The following is a 20,077-nucleotide window of genomic DNA, read 5'->3' on the forward strand; positions in this document are numbered from 1 at the left end:
GAACGTTTAAACAACGAGTGGAGTCGTGGCTCACGCAGCAGCTCTCAAAAACTTCGCAGTTCTAGGCATAGACTTCTTCCAAGAAGGGCCATAACAGTCTCTACCGGCTACCTGTGGTAGGTTGTCGGTCCAGTGGGCTGGAGAGCGTTTTCCAATAATTCCCATTGGAAAGTTGAATAGACAGAAGCTCTCTTTAAGCTGACTTCTTCGTATAGTAAACAAGTGTTCCTCTCACTCCAACGATCTCCGTCCTTGGCCTTGCTCGTCCAGCCTCAATGTCAGTGCAGTCAGTGAGCGTATAAAATAAAGATTTATTGACTGCTGCTATTTTTAGTCAAAAATGTTCCTCTGGCCATGGTATTATTCAAATTTCTATTACAAAATGAGTATATATAAAATTTATGATTCCAATCATTCGTTATTGATATTTAATAGTCTGCAATTTTAATGGGTTGCGTAATTTAATATTTATTCGAATTTTTATAGGTGTACTTTCAAATTATGAGCGAATAGCTTAATAGATAAATAAAAAGCTTGATAGGTAATCATTTTTAATAGACTCTTACAATTCAATAGTGCTTTTAAATTTATCTTTTACATTCAGTGTAGGTATGTAACGCCATAGCATAGCACGATGCCATAACCCTTCGGACTTCAAAGTCACGTTCAAAGACCACATCGTACCCCCTAATCCTTCAATTCCCCCCTCAGAGCAGAATAGTGGCAATCGGCGAGTGCGTCCCAGCATCATGCGACACGGGCGCGGTGTCGGCGCTGCTGGGCGCGGCGGCGGCGGCGGCGGGGCGGCGCGCGGCGGCGGCGGGGCTGCCGGCCCAGGTGCGCCCGCTGCAGGTGCGCCCCGTGCCCGGCCCCTACCGCGTGTTCCAGGATGGAAAGACGCATCTTATTGGGTGAGTGAATTTAACACACACCTATATGACTAGAGTTATTCAGAAAACTATATGTAGTATTTTAACAATAGGTCAACTCTTAATGCTAAAGGTAGGTGAAAGACTGCTCTGAACTAGGAAAAGGATACAATTTTTTTTCGTAAGGGTCGTGTAAAGACGGGTTTCATGAGAAATCTTAGATTAATACATAATGTTATCCTACACTGGATATATCGCGTATCGCGGGGACTAAGCTCATTTTAATGAGATTAGACGGAACCTCGATATTTAAACAGCTTTAACTTTGCTCTGGAAATATTCAAAAGGTATTCCAATTAGTATTTTTCTTTTGTTTTTTATAATAGCTCGTATATCAAACCCGGAGTTAAGGAAAGTTTTAATAGAAAAAAACTTTTCTGCTTAAAAATATTGAATTTTCCACTTTGTGGTTTCCATTTTGTGGTTATTAAAATAATGAGTTGGTCTTTTGTCTAAGCGAATCGTTTCAACAAATGGGTTTGATGAAAGGTCTCGACGAGGCGTCTGCGTTTGAAAGTGAACATCAAGTTTGATTGCTCTCGCAGACATTCAGATCTTGACAAGATTAAAAGCTGAAGAGAGCAATTAGCGCAAACAATGGACCAGTTTAGGGAATGTACGCTGCCATACGTTAAACTTTTAGCATAAAGTAGGTACTTACTTAGATTAATAAGGTAGGTAATGTTTACAAAACCATATATGATAAGTGGTAACCCGTAATTGCTTTGGATGAAGATGTAGCGTCTTTCATTTGTTTCCAGCGCCGTGTGCCTGATGATGTTCCTGCTGATGCTGACGGCGTCCATCTACGAGGGCTGCCTGGAGCGGCGCTACCGGCGCAGCGGCGGCCACGGCGACCTCGAGCTGTCTCACCAAAAACCTTCTGTTGGTACTTTTATTCAATAATTCTCATCGATAATTGTGCACACGCTGGGTTATCTCTCACCATTGTGCTGTTTCCGAGCCATTGTGCATGCACATTGCACAGCTAGAGTTGACACGGTCACGGAATTCTCGGACCATTACTGAATGTGTGCGGCATGCGGCCCGTGCCGGAGCCGTGTCGTCCCGCACGAGCCTCTATTCACGTTCATTCAACCAGCTGTTCGATCTACGTACACATATCAATGCTAGTGCAGCTTCTATTAAGTCGAGCCACAATAATGGCTGAATCAAAGCGGTCTTAAAAGGTTTCTATTCTACTGAGCGCTATCTGTAAAAGCAATATTAATAAAGGTTCCATTGTCTTTTATGTTGGAGCGTACGTGCAGTGAGCTGGGTTGGGGTCAAGATGTGATTGTCTGGAGAATGTTTGGTAATATGTGGTTGTGCTCCGCAGCTGAACAACAACGAGGCGGCGGGCGGGAAGCGGCCCCCGCTTGACAAGGACAAGGACCTGCGGCGCGAGACTTGCGGTGAGTTACATGACTACGAGTCACGTATGGAGTGTTCGCTGAATCGCTACTACGCGCTACCGCCAATGGACCTACAGGGATATTTAATAGCGACCGCCACATTATTATGATATAGGTCTGTGACCGATACAGTACAAGTCATGCCATACGAGCCGCACAGTATTTTCATTCCCAATTCACTGTCGTTTTGGCATCACTATGTGGTCGTGAATAGATACTATATAGTACCATACGTTAATGAACGCGTGAGAGGTGTTGTCTCGGCCGTGCACATCGGGCACGCGGACCCGCCTAGCCTACTGCTATAATCACCACTAATTGCTGTGACCCCACACACAGGCTATGTTGTACTCTTTATTAGCAATGTTTTTTTTCCAAATCGGATACTACGCAAATTGGTTCTTATCTACCTACATATAATACTTCATTGATAACCAACCTTAAGTAGTAGTTGGTAGTCTAGGTACTCTATATTTTTATGTATAAGGAAACATTGCTTTTTATTATAATTAGATCCTAAACTTTATAGAGTTTATAGTATTTAAGTTCAACATATAATGAAGCTTTCTACAAAGCTAGTTGCAATAAAACCGTTAATTTTAACGGTTACATTAAAAGGCAAAACTTGTACTTCAGTAATACGAAACTAAATAAATAAATCTCAGCTCCCCGTCTCTTTGAGCACAGTCCTGCAGCGGACATTATAAATTCTATAACTATTCAAGTGCACTGCTTTCTGAAGCATAAATAAGGCAGTCTTAACCCTTCACCTGCAGCCGTCTGCGAGATTCATGAGCAGCATGCAGCGTCTCTGCAGACTCCGTAATCAATTTATGAACACTGCCTTAGAAGGTGCATTGTTAGAACAATAATGTATATATACGTTCCTTACAGACCCTAACATTATGAACCTATTATGATATTATTCTATTTACAGTCAGTAAACGGAGCCACCGTAATGAAACTAATAGGATACACTAACAATGATAGAGCTACTCGATGATTATAAATAAAAAATCTTAAAAGTACTTACCTATACCTACCTATTTCAATTTTTTTACAATAAAATGACTACGACGACGCGTAGCAAAATCCTTGTTACGAAGCGGCGTAGCACAATCCGTAGCAGCCGTAGCCACATCCTTCGTAGGCCTGAAAATTTCGAAATCGAAATCGATTGCAATCACATAATTGGATGGATTGTTGCATTTTTAGAGTGTATTTAAATCATTCGAAGTTTTAGTTTTATCTCATAGATAATAATTATTATAAAGATAAAAATATTGTCTTTCGAAAATGAATGAAAAATTCATTCATCTTCAATTAAATGGTTTGCGAGCCGATTGTTATCTGAAATTAGAGATTAAACACAAAAGACATAATAGCAAGTAATCAGCATTCCAATTTCGCTCAAAAGTAAATGAAAACGACCGCAGGCGATCTAACGAGAAGCAGCGAAATAAAAATGTCTTTATGTGTTATTGTTAAAGACTCCATAAATATCTTTTTTTTCAAGATATTTTAAAAGTAACTGTATTAAACTTTGTCACTACAGTGTATGAAGTTTTAAGCACCTTATATAAGTCATCCTCACGGTCAAAGTTTGTGAGTCTGCGTCGTTATATACATCTTAACGTGCGGTGGATACAGGCTCTTCAACCCGGATTAGAGCCGCGGTACATATAAATATCCAACAAAGCTGTTTACTTACATAAGCTCCTTACCCAAACTTCAACAAATTGAAAATACCACAAAATTTTCGTTCATCATAAAATACTTAATAAGTTGTTTATCTTTCATCTTTTCAATCGTTTGTGAATCTTAGTAAGTTATTCAACTTTCTCCAAAAAGTAAACAATTTCACTCGCGAACAAATGTTTGCTTAGTCTAGCTATTTATGAACTTTAATGTACACTGAAATTTAACTTCATGTACTTAAAACAAATCGTAGCAATTAATTTAAAATACAACAATGACGCAACATCACTCCAAGATGACAAACAGTAATTAAAAAGCATTATCCAAGCAAAGCATCAATTAGATTGCCAAAATTAATTTCTGCCAAAACCTCAACAATAGTCAACTTTTGTAATAATAAACAGACGGTCTCAGCCTAGGAAGGGTCAAATTCCATAAACAAAATATGGTCTAGCCGTTTTCCCGTGAAAGACTTACAAACATCCATCCATCTCCATACTTACAATCTTATAAATAAAGTTTATAACATTAGTAACACTTACTTTGTGGTCTATTTTTTTTCTGTACTAACATGTCTGTATGTCTGTCTGTCACTGACATTCTCAAAAGAACATGTACCGTCAGCTGCATAAGTAGCTGTACACTTTTGTATCTTGTCAAACTCACAAATTGCCTACACTATATCTGTATTAAACTGTCTGTTTATTTATATCTATAGCAAGGTGTCTGTCTGTCTGACTGCAGGCGTGTGGTCGGCACACACTATGTCTGTACTGTATACTAAAGTGCCTGTATATTTGTATATATGTATACTGACGTGTCTCCCTGTCCGCAGGTGTGTGGTCGGCACACACTCTGTCTGTACTAAATGGCCTGTATGTTTGTATGTTTATATCCATACTAACGTGTCTTCCTACCGCAGGCGTGTGGTCGGAGCTGCTGCTGTCGTTCTCGGTGCTGTCGAACGGACGCACCATCCTCAGCACGCAGCGGCCCAGCGACGGCGCGCTCACCAGCCTGCACGGGATGAGGTAACCAACCTGTACACGTGATGCAAAAGTATAAGTATAAGCATGAGCCAAATAAGGGGTAAGGAGCTAAGGAAAAGCTAAGCTAAGCTAAATTGAAAAGTCCTTCCGAATGTGTCATCAGTTTTCGGCTTCCTATACCACTTTTGCAACATACTGTATACTTTTTATATCATATAATGATATAAATAAAACGCAAATAAAGTAAAAAAATAAAAAAGTATGTAGGAATGAAAGAAATGATTTTTTTTCAATAGGTCTTTAGTAGGTGGATGGAGTTATCGCTACTAACTATGATTTAGCTAGGAATACCGAAAATAAATCAGATAAAACAATAGCTTTCAATTTTGGTTCAACAAAGGCCGTTATACATTATTAGGTTTCACCGCCATATTGCCAGTTTATATTGCGGTGCACTTTATCCCCTACAGCGAAATTGGTACCTAAGAAGTATTTTTAAAAGCTCCGCTGCCGCCGCCGCCGCCGTACCTACAAGGCTATCGATATTTCCATTAAAGTCTGTTCAAGTCCACTACATGACTGAGCGTCTGTTATCGCGAGTCCACACTCGTAACGTGACCACTGGACTCCTACAAGATTTATACTTTCCTACTCATACACTTATATACAGGCTGTGAAGAAACAAATACATAGCAGATATAGTGCTATGGTTTTCTAAGCAAAGAATTTTAATACATGTAATACAATAACTTGTGCATTAGTATATTCCGCCATAATTATTTTCACGTTATCATAAATCCCCTATAGTTTTCTGTGTTTGCTTTTAGCATCACCCTGTGTAGTAATAATATTTATGACGCCATTAATTCCTGCGCGCTTATCTACCCCATAGGTCGAAGAGGCTCGGTAGCGAAATGATGCGTCGGTCGCAAGACTAACGGGGGTTATATAACATTAATATCACTAATAATTACCCCTAAAATCATAACATTAAATTTTTAGAATGTTATTATTAGTGTTGCCCAAATTCAGTCTTGGTCTTGCAGTCTTGGTCTTGTTCTTGCGTTTTTGCAAGACCAAGACCAAGAACAAGACCGCGTATTTTTAGCAAGACCAAGACCAAGACTGACCGTGCAAGACTTGAGCAAGAACAAGACATAGCCTGCAAGACTCTTGCGTCTTGCAGAGCGCTATTTCACTGAGTAGTTAGGTGTAACAGTTCGGTGTATAGGTAAGTACGCTTAGGAATTCTATGAGATGCAAAAAACTGTATCAAAGAAAATGAAAAACTGGACCTATGCGCATTACGACTAATACCATAAACATAGCGAATAAAAAAATATCTATTAAAATCAAAAAGTAAACTTTAATAAATAGTAATAGACTAATAGGTAATTGCAAGACTTGCAAGACTCTTGCTGCAAGACCAAGACCAAGACCAAGACTGGGAGCGCAAGACCAAGACCAAGACCAAGACCAGGTGTATTGGCGCAAGACCAAGACCAAGACCAAGACCAGGTGTATTGGCGCAAGACCAAGACCAAGACTGGCTAAGTCTCGTCTTGTTCTTGCATTTGGGCAACACTAGTTATTATTATGGATATAAAGTGTAAAAGCAGGTAAACGCAATAAATGAAAATCGGCAGACAGCTAATAATTCCCTTGGGGCCATGCCTAGCACACGAGAAATACGCAGTGAATAATACATTGAGAATGTTACTGGGTACCCACACTCGTACCAGCCATCAATAAGATCCCAGGTGCAATGAATAAAGCTTTTGAATCATAATGGGATGTAAATTAATTTCAAACTAAAGCAAAGACTTTTCAGCTCATTTTCTCGCAGGGACGGAGTTATGAATAATAAAATTTAATTTCTAATGCAAATAACATAGGAGTTCTTTTCATAGTTTTTCTTTACTCTCAAGAGCGTTGCTGTCATTATTAATTTCATAAATGATTAATTTTGTTATCCACGTTTTAAACCACTCCAATTTGTCAAAACGTGACGCGGCCCGGTCCGCTTGTTCAGGGGTTATAAAATTATGCATTTATCATAGATCTATCTAATTTAACAAGTGCTTGGTTTCGGATGATACGCGAATGTTTGGTTTCTATCGTAAGGAAATTTAAAATGTATCGTTCACGTATCTACTTTAATAAAAGCAGGGTTACTACACACATAAGCGACTCGGAATAACATGATTTGGGAAAGCTGGGTAGTTTATTCGAACTATTAACAGATGAAATTTATAATGCCATTGTTTCGGGTCGGCTTTGTAGATTGACAAAATAATAATCCTAACCGACAATGCCGGCCCGCTTATATTATACCTATGTGGCATACATGCCCATACATGCAATCATCAGGACAGTGTAATCACACTGTTTGCTACAGTTTGCTATAGTTTAGTACGTGATAATTCGCCTCTAATGACGGGAGCCGCATATAGCCGCTTTAGAAGTCATCAAATGCAATTGTGTGAGAACAAACCCTATCTGCATAACCACAAAAACTGTAACAAGTGTTTTAAACGAAATTTGTCAGATTTAATCATGCGTTTGACAGCGCTAAACATATGTTTAACACTGTCTAAGTTTTTGTGGTAAGCCCCTATATTTTTTTACCTGTAACGATGTAGGTACTTATCATCTTCGTCTGCAGGTTCCTGTCGGTGGCGTGGGTGATCATGGTGCACACGTACCTGGCCGTGTTCTACATCGCGGACAACAAGACCATGCGCACCGTCATCGAGCGGAACTTCCTCTACCAGAGCGTCGGCAACGCCTCCTACTGCGTCGACACCTTCTTCTTCATCAGGTACAGTTGGGTCTGTCCGAATGTCACTCTATACTGACGAAAAAATTACGAAGGAGAGCCGTCATGCAATCGGCACGTTTAATACAACGAGAAAGAGATGTGGCTATAGAGTGTCCCCCAGAGTGACCCCTCAGTAGTCGTGGAAAGTTCGTTATGATTAAAGATTTTGCCAGTCCTCTGAAGATAATTATTTATTCTTTAATCTGCCAGCATCTCATCATAAAAGGCTCATTTTAATTATTATTTCAATCTATATTTGTTTTTTCCAGCGGCCTCCTAGTCACAGTTCTATTCCTGAGGACGGAAGAAAAGAAAGCGACACACAAGCTGGACAAAGAGAAAAAGCTCCAACAGAACGGCTTCGCCAACTCCGCCCTGTCGGTCTCGGTCATCAGCCAGAACTCTTTCAGCCAAGACTTTTTAGAGAAGCCCAGAGAAAGCTTTTACAGCTTAGAAGAGTTGACTAAGATGGGGAAGTCATTTTGCGTGATGTTCTTCTACCGGGTGCTGCGGCTGACGCCTGCATACGGGTTTGTCATCGGGATCACGGAGGTTTCCATCCGGTACGCGGTGAACCAGTCGGTGTTCGAGCCGGCCATCTTCGACCACGTGACCTGCGGCCAGTACTGGTGGCGCAACCTGCTCTACATCAACAACCTGTACCCGCAGCGCGAGATGTGCATGGTCTGGTCCTGGTACATGGCTAATGACACGCAGTTCTACGTCGTCGGGATCATACTGCTGCTGTTGTCGGTCAAGTAAGTTGCAGCTGCTTTCATATTCATAGTTTAATAGGGTTTTAAATTACTAACCTTGTCGATAAAATAAGAATACTATGTAAAAGGAAATACTACGTGCATCAGATAATTGTATCGTTCATCAGATACTTTTATCGTTCTTCAGAAAAACTTATCGTTCATCAGAAAATTTTATATTTATACGATGAATGAAAGTATTGGTCCTTTTCTTCTGACAGGTACCCCAAGTTCTCGATGGTGTCGCTGGGCGTGGTGATGGTGACGTCGTGGATGACCACGGTGTACATCTCCGTGTGGCACCAGTACAAGGCGCGCATCCAGGAGCCCTTCGAGATGTTCGACCCGCTCTACGACAAGCCCTGGTCCAGGATCGGACCCTACCTTGTTGGTAAGGAGAAGATAGATAGAGTACTCTTTAGTTATACCTACACCAAAAAGAATAATAGGTACAATTAATAGGTTACAGCTGTAAAAGGTAGTCTTTCATCAGGACAGCTTTTAGTTCAATGATGTTAATGTTGACGATTTTGAAATAGTCGTATGGTCGTCAGGTGACATATAAGCATTCAGTAATATTCGTTATTAAACCTGATATATAAAAAAATTGTATCAGAAACCACAGTCACATCTGGTCCATTCACTGATATTCATCTGACCGCGAAAACTGACCATGAACCAGATACGCAAGTACCAGTTTCAATATATAAACTTGCCTTAATCCTGTTTCTTGTGAAATATTTTTTTGTTTGGATAATTGAGACCACTCTATAAGTTATTTTAATTAGCTATTTATTGTTGTTTTATGCTAACAGGATTAACATTATGAAATTTTGTTTAAGTAAACATAGTTTAGAAAAATTACTCAATAGCTGTTTCATAATGTAGATAGCTACTAATTTAATAGTGCAATTTACATACATTTATGATCAACATAATCATAATTAAACACTTCTAGAGAGAAAAACAATCACTTCACACTTCAAGAGCCTCTTTCTAATATTTAATTACCTACTGCTTCCACTTTTCGTCAGTGTTAAGTAATTTGTACCATACTCGTACCAATGTTCCAAATAGTGGATGACCCTTTTTCCGTCTTCGGGTTATCAAAGTCAAGAAGAATGTGTTTAAAAAGAGTATCCACATGATCGTGTAATCTACAGTGAGTGTTACTAAACACTGGTAGACTGCTCTACCATCTTCTCTTAAAATGAGAAAAGCGTGCCAGAATTATTGAGTATACCTATTACCTATGTAAAATTATAAAATAAATACTTTGGTACGCTATTATAAATTACGACGAAGGTAAATTTCTATTCCGACTAATATTAATGCATGCGAAAATATATGAAATAAATTTTCCGCTCTTCAAAAATAATATCTCGGAGCTCCCGCAAAGACTGGAGATATTATTTCCTCGCTCCGGCTCCCGAGACAAATTGAATTACAAGTCCAATTGAGCGGAAAGCCAACAAGAAATTGATGAAGTTGATTTGAAAGTATATCAAATATTTTCCAAGAGTGCCCCGAGATTCCTCTAGATTCCTACTTGTAGGAATTTTTGATTTAATCACGGTCCTTATAACGGAATAAGGAATGGGTAGAAGGTAGAAGCTTGATAGAAGGAAAAAGTCATCTATAATCCAAGGCGATTAGTTTAATTTCTGCACCGCAACATCTGGATTGCTTCTAAATCGCCATTTAAATTAATATCATCAATTAAACTTAACCCTTTTTAGGTTAAATTGCCAAACTTCCTTAACTAATTACTCTTATCAGGTACGCAAAAACCCCTCAGCACAACCAAGTATGTTGTATAACATTACACGTGTTTTAGTATCCTGATGTAATGTTTCTTATTCAGAGCCTTTACCTGCCCAATATTAAATACGGATCGGATTTCACATCAGTCTAACTTTATCATTATCGTAATATGTATTTTAGTCCTAGTCAGATAAGCATCAGTCGTTGACTGCGCTGGACTTTATATAAGGAACAGGTCACTCGAAGAGGCTCCTTTCGTGCAACCCACCTTGATCATGAATCAGCCATTCCCCGTAGAATCAATCACTAGCGGCCCAAATAATTAACAGCACCCTTCTATCCCCAGGTATGATGGTGGGCTGGTACCTGCACAGCACCAAGTGCCAGGTGAAGATCCCGTGCTGGCTGGTGGCGCTGGGCTGGCCCGCGTCCGTGGCCATCATCGGCAGCCTCATCTTCGGCATGGTGGACGGCTACTTCGAGGTGTGGCCCACCGCCTTCTACGTCAGCATCGGGCATACGGGTAAGTTGTACAACGATGAAAAGAAATTGGCAATGATGGGAAAACGTAGGTGTTTGACCGTCTTTTCGCGTGTCTTCCTCACATTCATACCTACTGTTAAAAATGTTATATTACGAAAAAAACTTTAAAAAATCCAGAAAAAGCTTAAAATTAATGTGGTCCAGTGTTCTTATACGATTTTGATACGGTACAATTACGCATAGACCGATTGACTGCTCGAATGGGACACGTAATGTGAAAAACTTGGTCCGAACACTTTCGGACAGCGCCAACCAATCAGCGAGTGGAATCAGATCATGTTCTAATATCATACGAGCGGGCCCGGACCAAGCACACCCTTACCCTCTTCTTCATAGAAAATTTATAGGACGTTTTAGCTATTGAACTGTTTTGTCTCTCTGTGTCAAAGAGTAATTTGTTCTATATCATTTGCCCTATAACAATAGGGAATATGCGTAATTTTTTTTAATACTTTTATTGGATAGTTTTACATCACTTTATTATAGTAAAATAAAATTCAACGCCAAAATAAGTAATTTAAGGTATTTTAAAGAAAGTTAAAAAATTACAACCATCACGACCACTTTGAAATTCCCGTCAGGATGGCGGGCTGTCGTGACGTCATAATCGTTTAATTTCACGGCTCAGAATAATGAGTCCCGTCAGTCGGCATAGATTTTTTACCTAATCAAGTAATCACAGAGTACTTTTGTATTTTCAACAAACCAATGTTGTCATGGTAACAAACGAAAAAGGAAGTGTATAAAGTGTGCAGTGGCTGTTTTGTAATGGTAATAAAGTGTGACCAGCAGTGGCTGTTTTGTAATGGGAGCTCGTAAATAGCTGCTAGTAGCTCTTTTGAAATGGGAGCGCGCAAACCAGAGGACCTTTGTACACAATATTACGCTATTATGGCAATATGCATATAAAGTAATATTTGTATTGTATGTAAGTACTTACTGTAACTTTGGTTCTCAGTAAGAGAGACTAGGGTTAGTGGGTCATTCTATTCTATTATCTGTGGGGGTGTAAGAACCTGCACCTGGCTCTCTTGAATGGAACCATTGTGCATATCTCAAAGGTCTAAACCCCCTTATCTAAACTATCGAATAAGAGTATAAAAATATATGCATATTCCCTAATATTTGGGCACACGGCTCTCGACTTTTCCATAGTCGTTGCTGTCCCTTTCCGCAGCTGGCCACAGTTTACTCGTTCATACTGCGTAATAAATTTAATGTGTCCAGTTCTTCTGATTACGAGAATTCTTCCATAACTTAATTTAGAAAAAAATAACAACTTTTGAAATATACTAACGACTGCCATTATAACCTAAAAGTAGAAAGAGCAACTTGTGTCATGTTCATGTCATAATACTTACAATACAAATTTAATTTTATTGTGTTGCAATATGGAGCATATTTGAGTGGCTCGTTGACTAGCGAATGGCTGATTACGCCTCATTACAATAGAACAACTAGTGGCAGCCCATACACTACCAACAAAAAATATAAAAAGTCCTAAACTTTGCAAACAAACAAGCATATCAAACAAGAAGTGGAGAGGTTATAGGAGGCTAGGATCTACTCGTATTGGAAGAATTTTTATGTGATCCATCGTATCTGATCACAACGAGCATCACAAATACTCGGTGACATTAACATTTCTTTGTTTACACTTGACATTTATTTAACTATACGCAAACGCAAAGAAGTTATTATTCTGAGATTGATATATAAAGAATTATGACGTCACATCCTCCCTAAGAAAATGGGTGACGTTTCTCGGAAGTTGGAATTTACCTAAGTTTTTTTGTACTTTTCAACTTCATTTACTTGCTCAAAAATAAATTATAATCAAAAATAATGATGGAGTCGTAGTTATGAAACAACAAAGTTTATTATAAATAATATTTGACCTTTATTTGAACCACTTGCATATTCCCTATTCTATGAATAAGGGGATTAGCGTCTAAACACCGCTCTAGGTTCCTATAATATATGTCAATGGTACCTATAGTATCATTTGTAATTAAAAAAAATATTTTCTAACGTTACCCGTTTCCCTGGTCCAGCGTGGGGCGTGGCGCTCGCATGGGTATCCATCGCGTGCTGCTGCGGCTACGGGGGGCTGGTGAACTCGGCGCTGTCGTACCGCGGGCTGCTGCCGCTGAGCCGCCTCACCTACTGCGCCTACCTGGTGCACCCCACCGTCATGATGTACACCACCTTCCTCATGGACGGGCCGCTGCATCTCGAGAACTCCATGGTGGTGAGTCATCATCATCTTCATCAGCATTCTAATGTCCACTGTTGGGAATAGGTATAGGCCTCTTTTTTTGTACGCCAATTTTTCCGGTCCTATTGCCGCTCTGGTCTATTGCTTCCCCATAACCCTGCAGATGTCATCGGACCATCTAGCAGGTGGTCAGCCAACAGCTCTTCTTTAGGCCAACATTTGGTGGTGCGTGGCGAGTGTTATCTCGAATCGTGAATATTTCGAAAGCTTTGAAAAATTAGTGTGGGACCTCGATATACATATACGAGGAGGTCTTTGTGTATTTTAGTACACCTTGTAAATTAAATTACTAACATACCTACCCAACATTCTGACCCGTATTTTCCAACATTTACATGAAATTTTCTTCCATAATGATCTGTTATGTGGAATCTGTACGCGGTACGTTTTGGAATGTCCGTATGAGTATAAACAATATTATCATGAGCATGTTCTCACAGTGTTTCTAGGAATATTGTTAACAATGTATCTTTCATTATTATAATTTAGAATAAAAGCAACATAATACCATCATGAATTTCAGTAGAATATACAGTACTACATAAACTTACGTTTAAAAGGTGTGCCAAAGTCAAAAAGTAGTTATAAAAAGGTCCTAGGTCCCATGTTTTATTATATCATTCAGAGTAGGTATCCTTTCTATCACATGATCGGGCGTCCCCCCCCCCCCACACATCTTCTATCGGCCGCGGCGGGTCGCACTCCGCGCTACGCCCTGATTTTACGAGCACCTTTATTACACCTGAAAATACTGAGGAAATCAGTAGATATCATTAGGGGCGGGAATGAAACCAGCGCGGTAATCGGATTATATCACTACAGGAGATTGCTTTTATTGTTGCTCGTTATATTTATTTGTGTTTGTGTTCCTTATTTTGTTTACTTTCTCAGCTGAATCGTAGGAAATACATTTGCATATCAAGTTAATTTCATACCCTATTAAGTAAGTACTAATAGATTTAAAAAATAACCGACACTATAATATTTTTCAGAAAGTTTGCAAATCTTGTTAAAATATACCTACCCGATAAAGTGATCGCGGAGCTTCTTATTTTAAATCAATTAAAATATAAGTACTTGCGTACTTTATCGAAAGCCGATATTTAGATTTATTTACCTATATACGCTAACATTAAAGGTCCGCGGGCTACAAAATAAATTGAACCACGTTACATGTACAACACCCACATTTTCCTTTGGCAAGAAATTTTCCAACTGCGCGGCTTGTTCATCGCTAATTGAACATTTTCTCTTATGTATTTATTTTAAAAACGAACCGTTGTATATTTGTTTCGCGCAACTAACACAAAGGAGCCACTGGAGCGAGGCGATACGGCGATACTACACAAAACAACAATATTGCCTGCGACCTAGCTTTGTTTTAAAGCCTCAAGGGATTCGAACCTACGTGGAAATACGTATTTTCAATTTTAATACAGACCGAAGGGTTCTGTCGAGTGGACAGAACACCCTTTATTCAGCTTAACTTACAATGTCCAAGTTGAGAGAGGTTGAAGGTTAGAAGGTAAAAACATGCAAATCAGAACCATCTCCTAACAGCTCCCACTGGAGAAGTTTCCATCGCTTTAAAAATGTATGCAATCTGCTTGAAACTGTTGGAGCATGAAGTTAGTTGCGCGTAATATCGAGAGTAGTCAGAACTAGTGGACCACTTCACCGTGTGACAGAGACAGCACTAGGCACGGCGCTCTAGATAGAAAATTATGTATAAATAATATCGAACAGAAAATAATTAATTTTGTATGAATAGGCAGTTTTTAAATTTCATTTGAATTTCATTTCGCTGGCATATAAATGAAACATTCAAATCTAAAACATGATTGCGGTCAGCATCAACCAAAAGCTTTGAGGAGACAGTTGACAAGTTGAAAATAGTTTGTCAAACTTCACTCGAGCGACCTTTGACCTTGCGTCCCTTTGGTGGTGGTTAAGATTCCATTTCTGATCTCTGAACAAGTGTTTTGCTGATTAAAGTGTTACGGGGAACTAAACTACGCTAAAGCTCCTTAAAACAATATAGGTAGTTCTGCTGGTGCCTAATGAGAATAATATTATTTCTATTTTCTTCGCGTAGCCTGATTTACGGGATAGAATTATAATTTATGATCGATCCGAATCCGAGGGCATCATACACTGAATTACTGAACAATATAAATTTGATATCCAGTAAAATCCTTATAAAAATATTAGGTACAAGGTCACTGTATAAAAAGTTTCTCCAGAATATTCCACTTTTATTTTTGCAGACATTATTTTTACATGACTTTTTCTATACATTGACGAGCCTTCTGAAGTAGTATTCTATTCTATTCTATTCTCTGTGGGGGTAACAGTACCTGCACCTGGCTCTCTCGAAGGAAGGCAGTTTAGACCTTGGGGATATGCACAAAGGTTCCATTGTGCATATCCCCAAGGTCTAAACTGCCTTCCTAAGCTTGGACCATTTTTCCCACCACGCTGGTCCACTGCGGGTTGGTGGGTTCACATATCTAGATGTGCTAAATCTAGATATGCAGGTTTCCTCACGATGTTTTCCTTCACCGTAAGAGCGATAGTATACATTGTACTTAAATCCAGAAAAGAACTCATTGGTACATGTCAGCGCCGGGATTCGAACCCGCATCTCTGGCGTGAGAAGCGGGCGCTTACCCGACTGAGCTACCACCGCTCCTTCTGAAGTAGTAGGGTCGATATTTTTTAATTTTTTTTCTGTATTAATTATAAATAATATTATTTTTCTTTTCAGCTAATAATCTACGCGGGCTACGCGGTGATGGCGTTCCTGGCTTCCTTCGCGATCTCACTAGCCTTCGAGGCGCCGGTCGTGCGCCTGCTGAAGATCATCAACAACGGCGGCGTCAAGAAGGAGCAGTGACGACACACCACCAGCACCGGTGACGTCACACAGCCAGGACAGTGACGTCACACCGCCACCGATTATCTAGACACAGTCCACCAAGCTTGTCCCGACGTCGACAATGTTCGCCCGACAGCGCTACGGCAGAACTGCGATTCGATCGACTAGACAAGACTACAAATAGTTATTATCTACAATATTATTCTTTGGATTATGAGAATACGAACGAAACTGATCATGAAATGTATGTCCTACAGTTTTATTTCTTGTAAAATAACTGCACGTGTATGTTTTTGAAGGTAGAGACTGTATTGCCACTATACTAAGTGTTGCTTTAGTCGCACAATTATGGTAAAATATTCAAGCGTTCCATCGTAATATATTCGTGAGCACGGTGCCTGCAGCCACGGCGCCGGTACGGTCAGCTTCAGCAGTAGCTATACACTTTTGTACCTTGACAAAATCACAAACCGTCTATGTCTCAATGAGTAGGCGGTGTGCGAGTTTGACAAGGGACACAAGTGTATAAGTAGATACAAATGAATCTGACTGTACCTAGTCTTTAGTAGAGGAACTTCACTAAATAGCCCCAGCTACAACAACACTACGGCTCAATCGCTTGCTCACAATATTCAAAAGTCAGCAATTGTTACTTTTAATTTTAATAGGGTATCGGCATTAAACTTAATTTATAAATAAACCATATGGATGTTGAAGATGAGCATATCAAGTGCCACTGAGTTTGCTCTCAATGTTAGGTTAAAATGTATATTATGTAATAACATCGAATGAAGACTTTAATTAATGTAAGACTAGGTTAATTGAATATTAAATCGTTACCAATATTATGTTACCGTAAAGTAAACATTTCTCAAAGGAAATTTATATTTTTTTATAAGGCCGAACATGTGATATAGCCGTAAAAATAAGTTCATGTGTAATATATCCATCAAAGTACTTAGGATTTCAATAGTTACCTTTCATTAGAAATTGTAAATATTATCTCTAAACATATTTTGGCTTAAAAATTGAACGCTTTTTGGTTATACCTAGCAATAGCACATTATGGCATCCTTTTGTATGTTTGTAAATAAATAAAATATTACAAAACAATAAACTTTTTCTCTTAAGTACTAGCCTAATTCGTGACCTATTCTTATTACATGCGTTTATGTAAGATTTCGATTTTGTTTTTAATACATAAACAGCTAGTGAGTAGGTATATGAAATTTTCATAAGGATAGCTACTGTTTATTTCCAACTCTCCTGGAGTCTCATCAACGCCCAAAAACGCACAAATATACCGCAAATGTCTTCCATTTAGATAATCAGTATCGATTTTAGATTTGGAATTATCTGGAATTCAATTTGAAGGAGGAAAATTGGCTGGTTTCAATATCATGGCGTGCACCGCTTGGAAAACGTCAGCATTGAGTCGAAAGCACTTGGTTCAGTGACTAGGTAAGATACAAGTTTCTGATTGGATGAACTAAATAAATGAAATTCTAGGTGAGTTTATTTATTACTTCGATAAAGGCTTAAGCATCATTCTATTCTAGGTAGGTACTTATAGGATCGTCTAGCTAGAGACTAGATAGTTCTCATCAACCATATTTTAAGCAATAGGTATAATATAACTTACTATCAAGATCGCTTTTTGATTAATGTTTCACTCTTTTTCAAAGTAAATGTGCTTTTTAATGACGATGCGTTGATTTTCAAACTTTTCAATAGTCTTAACAACTAATGTTATTAAATCGCCCTAAAGATCCCTTAATTTGCTCCGTAAAGTATAAAATATACAGCTATACAGACAATATACATATATGTTGTAATACACGTGGTAAACAGGCAGACATATTGTCGTGAACTCATCGCGATTCGCGACATTATTACATTCCCGACATGATGAATTGGGGACGTTATAATTTGTTTGGTTTTATATACAATATTCTCCTCATTTCTTCTCATCAACGCTTGCTAATTATCTGCTTACCTTCTCTGCCTCGGGTACATAATTATATTATATACATCCTGAGTAATATTTTTTGCTTTTGGGACCCAAATAAATTTAGAGCAATTAGTACCTAAGTACCTAACCTAACCCTGAGGCTATTCGTCTTTGCAGAAATTTCTTCTGAGAAATTAGTCATATCACTGACTAGTGACCTTCGAAGGGAACTTATAATAATCTTAAAATGCCGATTTTTACCACAAGGTCCACATAATCGCAGGATACCGAATCCACTATCATAATATTGTTATCACTTGTAATACCGTCACTAAAAGTAATTACTTTTGGATTAATTTATTTTATAAACAACACATAATCTTATAGCACACAAAGAGTGGACCAGTCGAAGTAAACCAGTCGCTGGATCTATTGAGCGAGGATGAACTTTCTCTGATTACAAAAGCAAGATCATGCTCAAGCAAACAAAGAAAACTCGCTCTTTGTAAAAACTTCACTTTATTATGAAAGCTCTGCGGCTGTGGCATAAAGACGATGAGCTCATAAATAAAATGTGGTATTAAAATTAAAAGATGCAGTTTAATTACGTTGCTCATTTCCTCTGGCAGAAATGACATTTAAAAGTTACCGGTAGAAATGGAGAAACTTCTCTCCAAAGTTATTAGCAAAGCTTAGAAGTCTGTTGAATGCTGCCGCTACTGCTTTACGTTTATTTTCAACCGCAGCCTAAAAAGAGGAGTTAATATTTGCCAATCTGTGAGTGATAGTGGGACCGTAGCTCAAAAATAAAACACTGGTGTGAAAGCTTTTTGCCTTAGACTTCTAGAGCTTTTTATTATTATTTCCTTCGCAGTCGAGATTGTAAGCTATGGTTCTTCAAGATAATACACTCACGGGCAATGAAAAGGTTCCATTAGAAAAACGCACATTTACTCCTAAACGGAAAAAGATAGCTTTATGACGCCTTCTGCAACATTGAAGTACATTTAACGGAGCATCAGGATATTACCAACTAAACACAATCATAATTATTTTGTTCAAATTTTAAATTAAATGTTTGAAAAAATTGGGGCGTTTGGTGTCGGATTTTTGTGAGTGGAGCTATTTCATTGCCCATGAGTGTATAACTATGCAGTTTAGACCAAAACTCGAAGAATTAAGTAATCGTAGGATGTATTCAATTCAATAATGTAATAGACAATCCAGTGGTGGGGATGACTTTTTTACTTGGCCAATAAATACTTTATTGCAGGTAAAAGTTATGCGAGATATGCGTAATTGTTTCGTTAGTAGATAAATCTGATTAACACTAAATATATATTACATTCATATTCATTTATTATTCACTTCACTAAACTCGTTCAGAGATTTAAATCTTCATGAACAAAAGGCTTCAACGAAAAGCAGTTGGTTAATATATAACACCCAACTAAATGAAACGAGACTCAACAACTTGCGGACCAACAGTCATTAATCTTGCTAATTACACTAAAATGTCTGTGGGAAACGAACCTTTACCTCAGCCTCAGATTGTAGTTGCAGGGGAGAGGTAGGCACTCCGCGGTATGCCTGAAAATGACAACCAGCTTTAAAGCTACCTTTAAAGCTAAGCTTTAAAGTAACAAAAATCCTTCTTTTTAAATCTGGCTAAGCTAGTCTGTGAAACTGACACGTTACCCTGCACGTTTAGATGCACTTACTTAATAATGATAAGTTAACTAGCTATTAATGTCTTCAGTTCTGTTTGTGATAACCGCTACTAATTTTATTGAAACTATTACATAATTATGTAACATTCAAATCAAAATTAATTCAAAAAATTTAACATTTTTATATTGTTAAAAATAAACGGTGGCTACCAGTAGTTAGCAGTCCATTGCCCCCCTCGCCCGCGCCCCACCCCTGCTCTCCCCAGGGTGTAGTTGACACTTCAGTAGGGCGGGAGTGTAGCTGAAGCGTTACTGTTATCGCACATCATTTTCGCCCACAATGGTGAGATTCTTTACCCGATAGGTACCTTATCTTTGACAGTGTG

General features: G+C 38.7%; 1 protein-coding gene across 1 annotated transcript in view; it reads left to right on the top strand.

Annotated features, from left to right (window-relative positions):
* The window catches only part of LOC105380437 (nose resistant to fluoxetine protein 6), a 37,898-nt gene extending 20,715 nt beyond the window's left edge, over positions 1–17,183 (top strand). The window contains exons 4-13 of the mRNA XM_038108524.2: positions 712–911; positions 1,691–1,814; positions 2,269–2,344; positions 4,965–5,073; positions 7,697–7,852; positions 8,122–8,610; positions 8,829–8,998; positions 10,718–10,894; positions 12,969–13,165; positions 15,960–17,183. Coding sequence (XP_037964452.2) covers positions 712–911; positions 1,691–1,814; positions 2,269–2,344; positions 4,965–5,073; positions 7,697–7,852; positions 8,122–8,610; positions 8,829–8,998; positions 10,718–10,894; positions 12,969–13,165; positions 15,960–16,088 — 1,827 coding nt within the window. The 3' untranslated portion in view covers positions 16,089–17,183. The remainder of the gene's footprint in view (positions 1–711; positions 912–1,690; positions 1,815–2,268; positions 2,345–4,964; positions 5,074–7,696; positions 7,853–8,121; positions 8,611–8,828; positions 8,999–10,717; positions 10,895–12,968; positions 13,166–15,959) is intronic.
* The last annotated feature ends 2,894 nt before the right edge of the window (positions 17,184–20,077 follow it).

The sequence above is a fragment of the Plutella xylostella genome, chromosome 15 (genome assembly GCF_932276165.1).
Source record: "Plutella xylostella chromosome 15, ilPluXylo3.1, whole genome shotgun sequence".
Classification (NCBI taxonomy): Eukaryota; Metazoa; Arthropoda; class Insecta; order Lepidoptera; family Plutellidae; genus Plutella; species Plutella xylostella.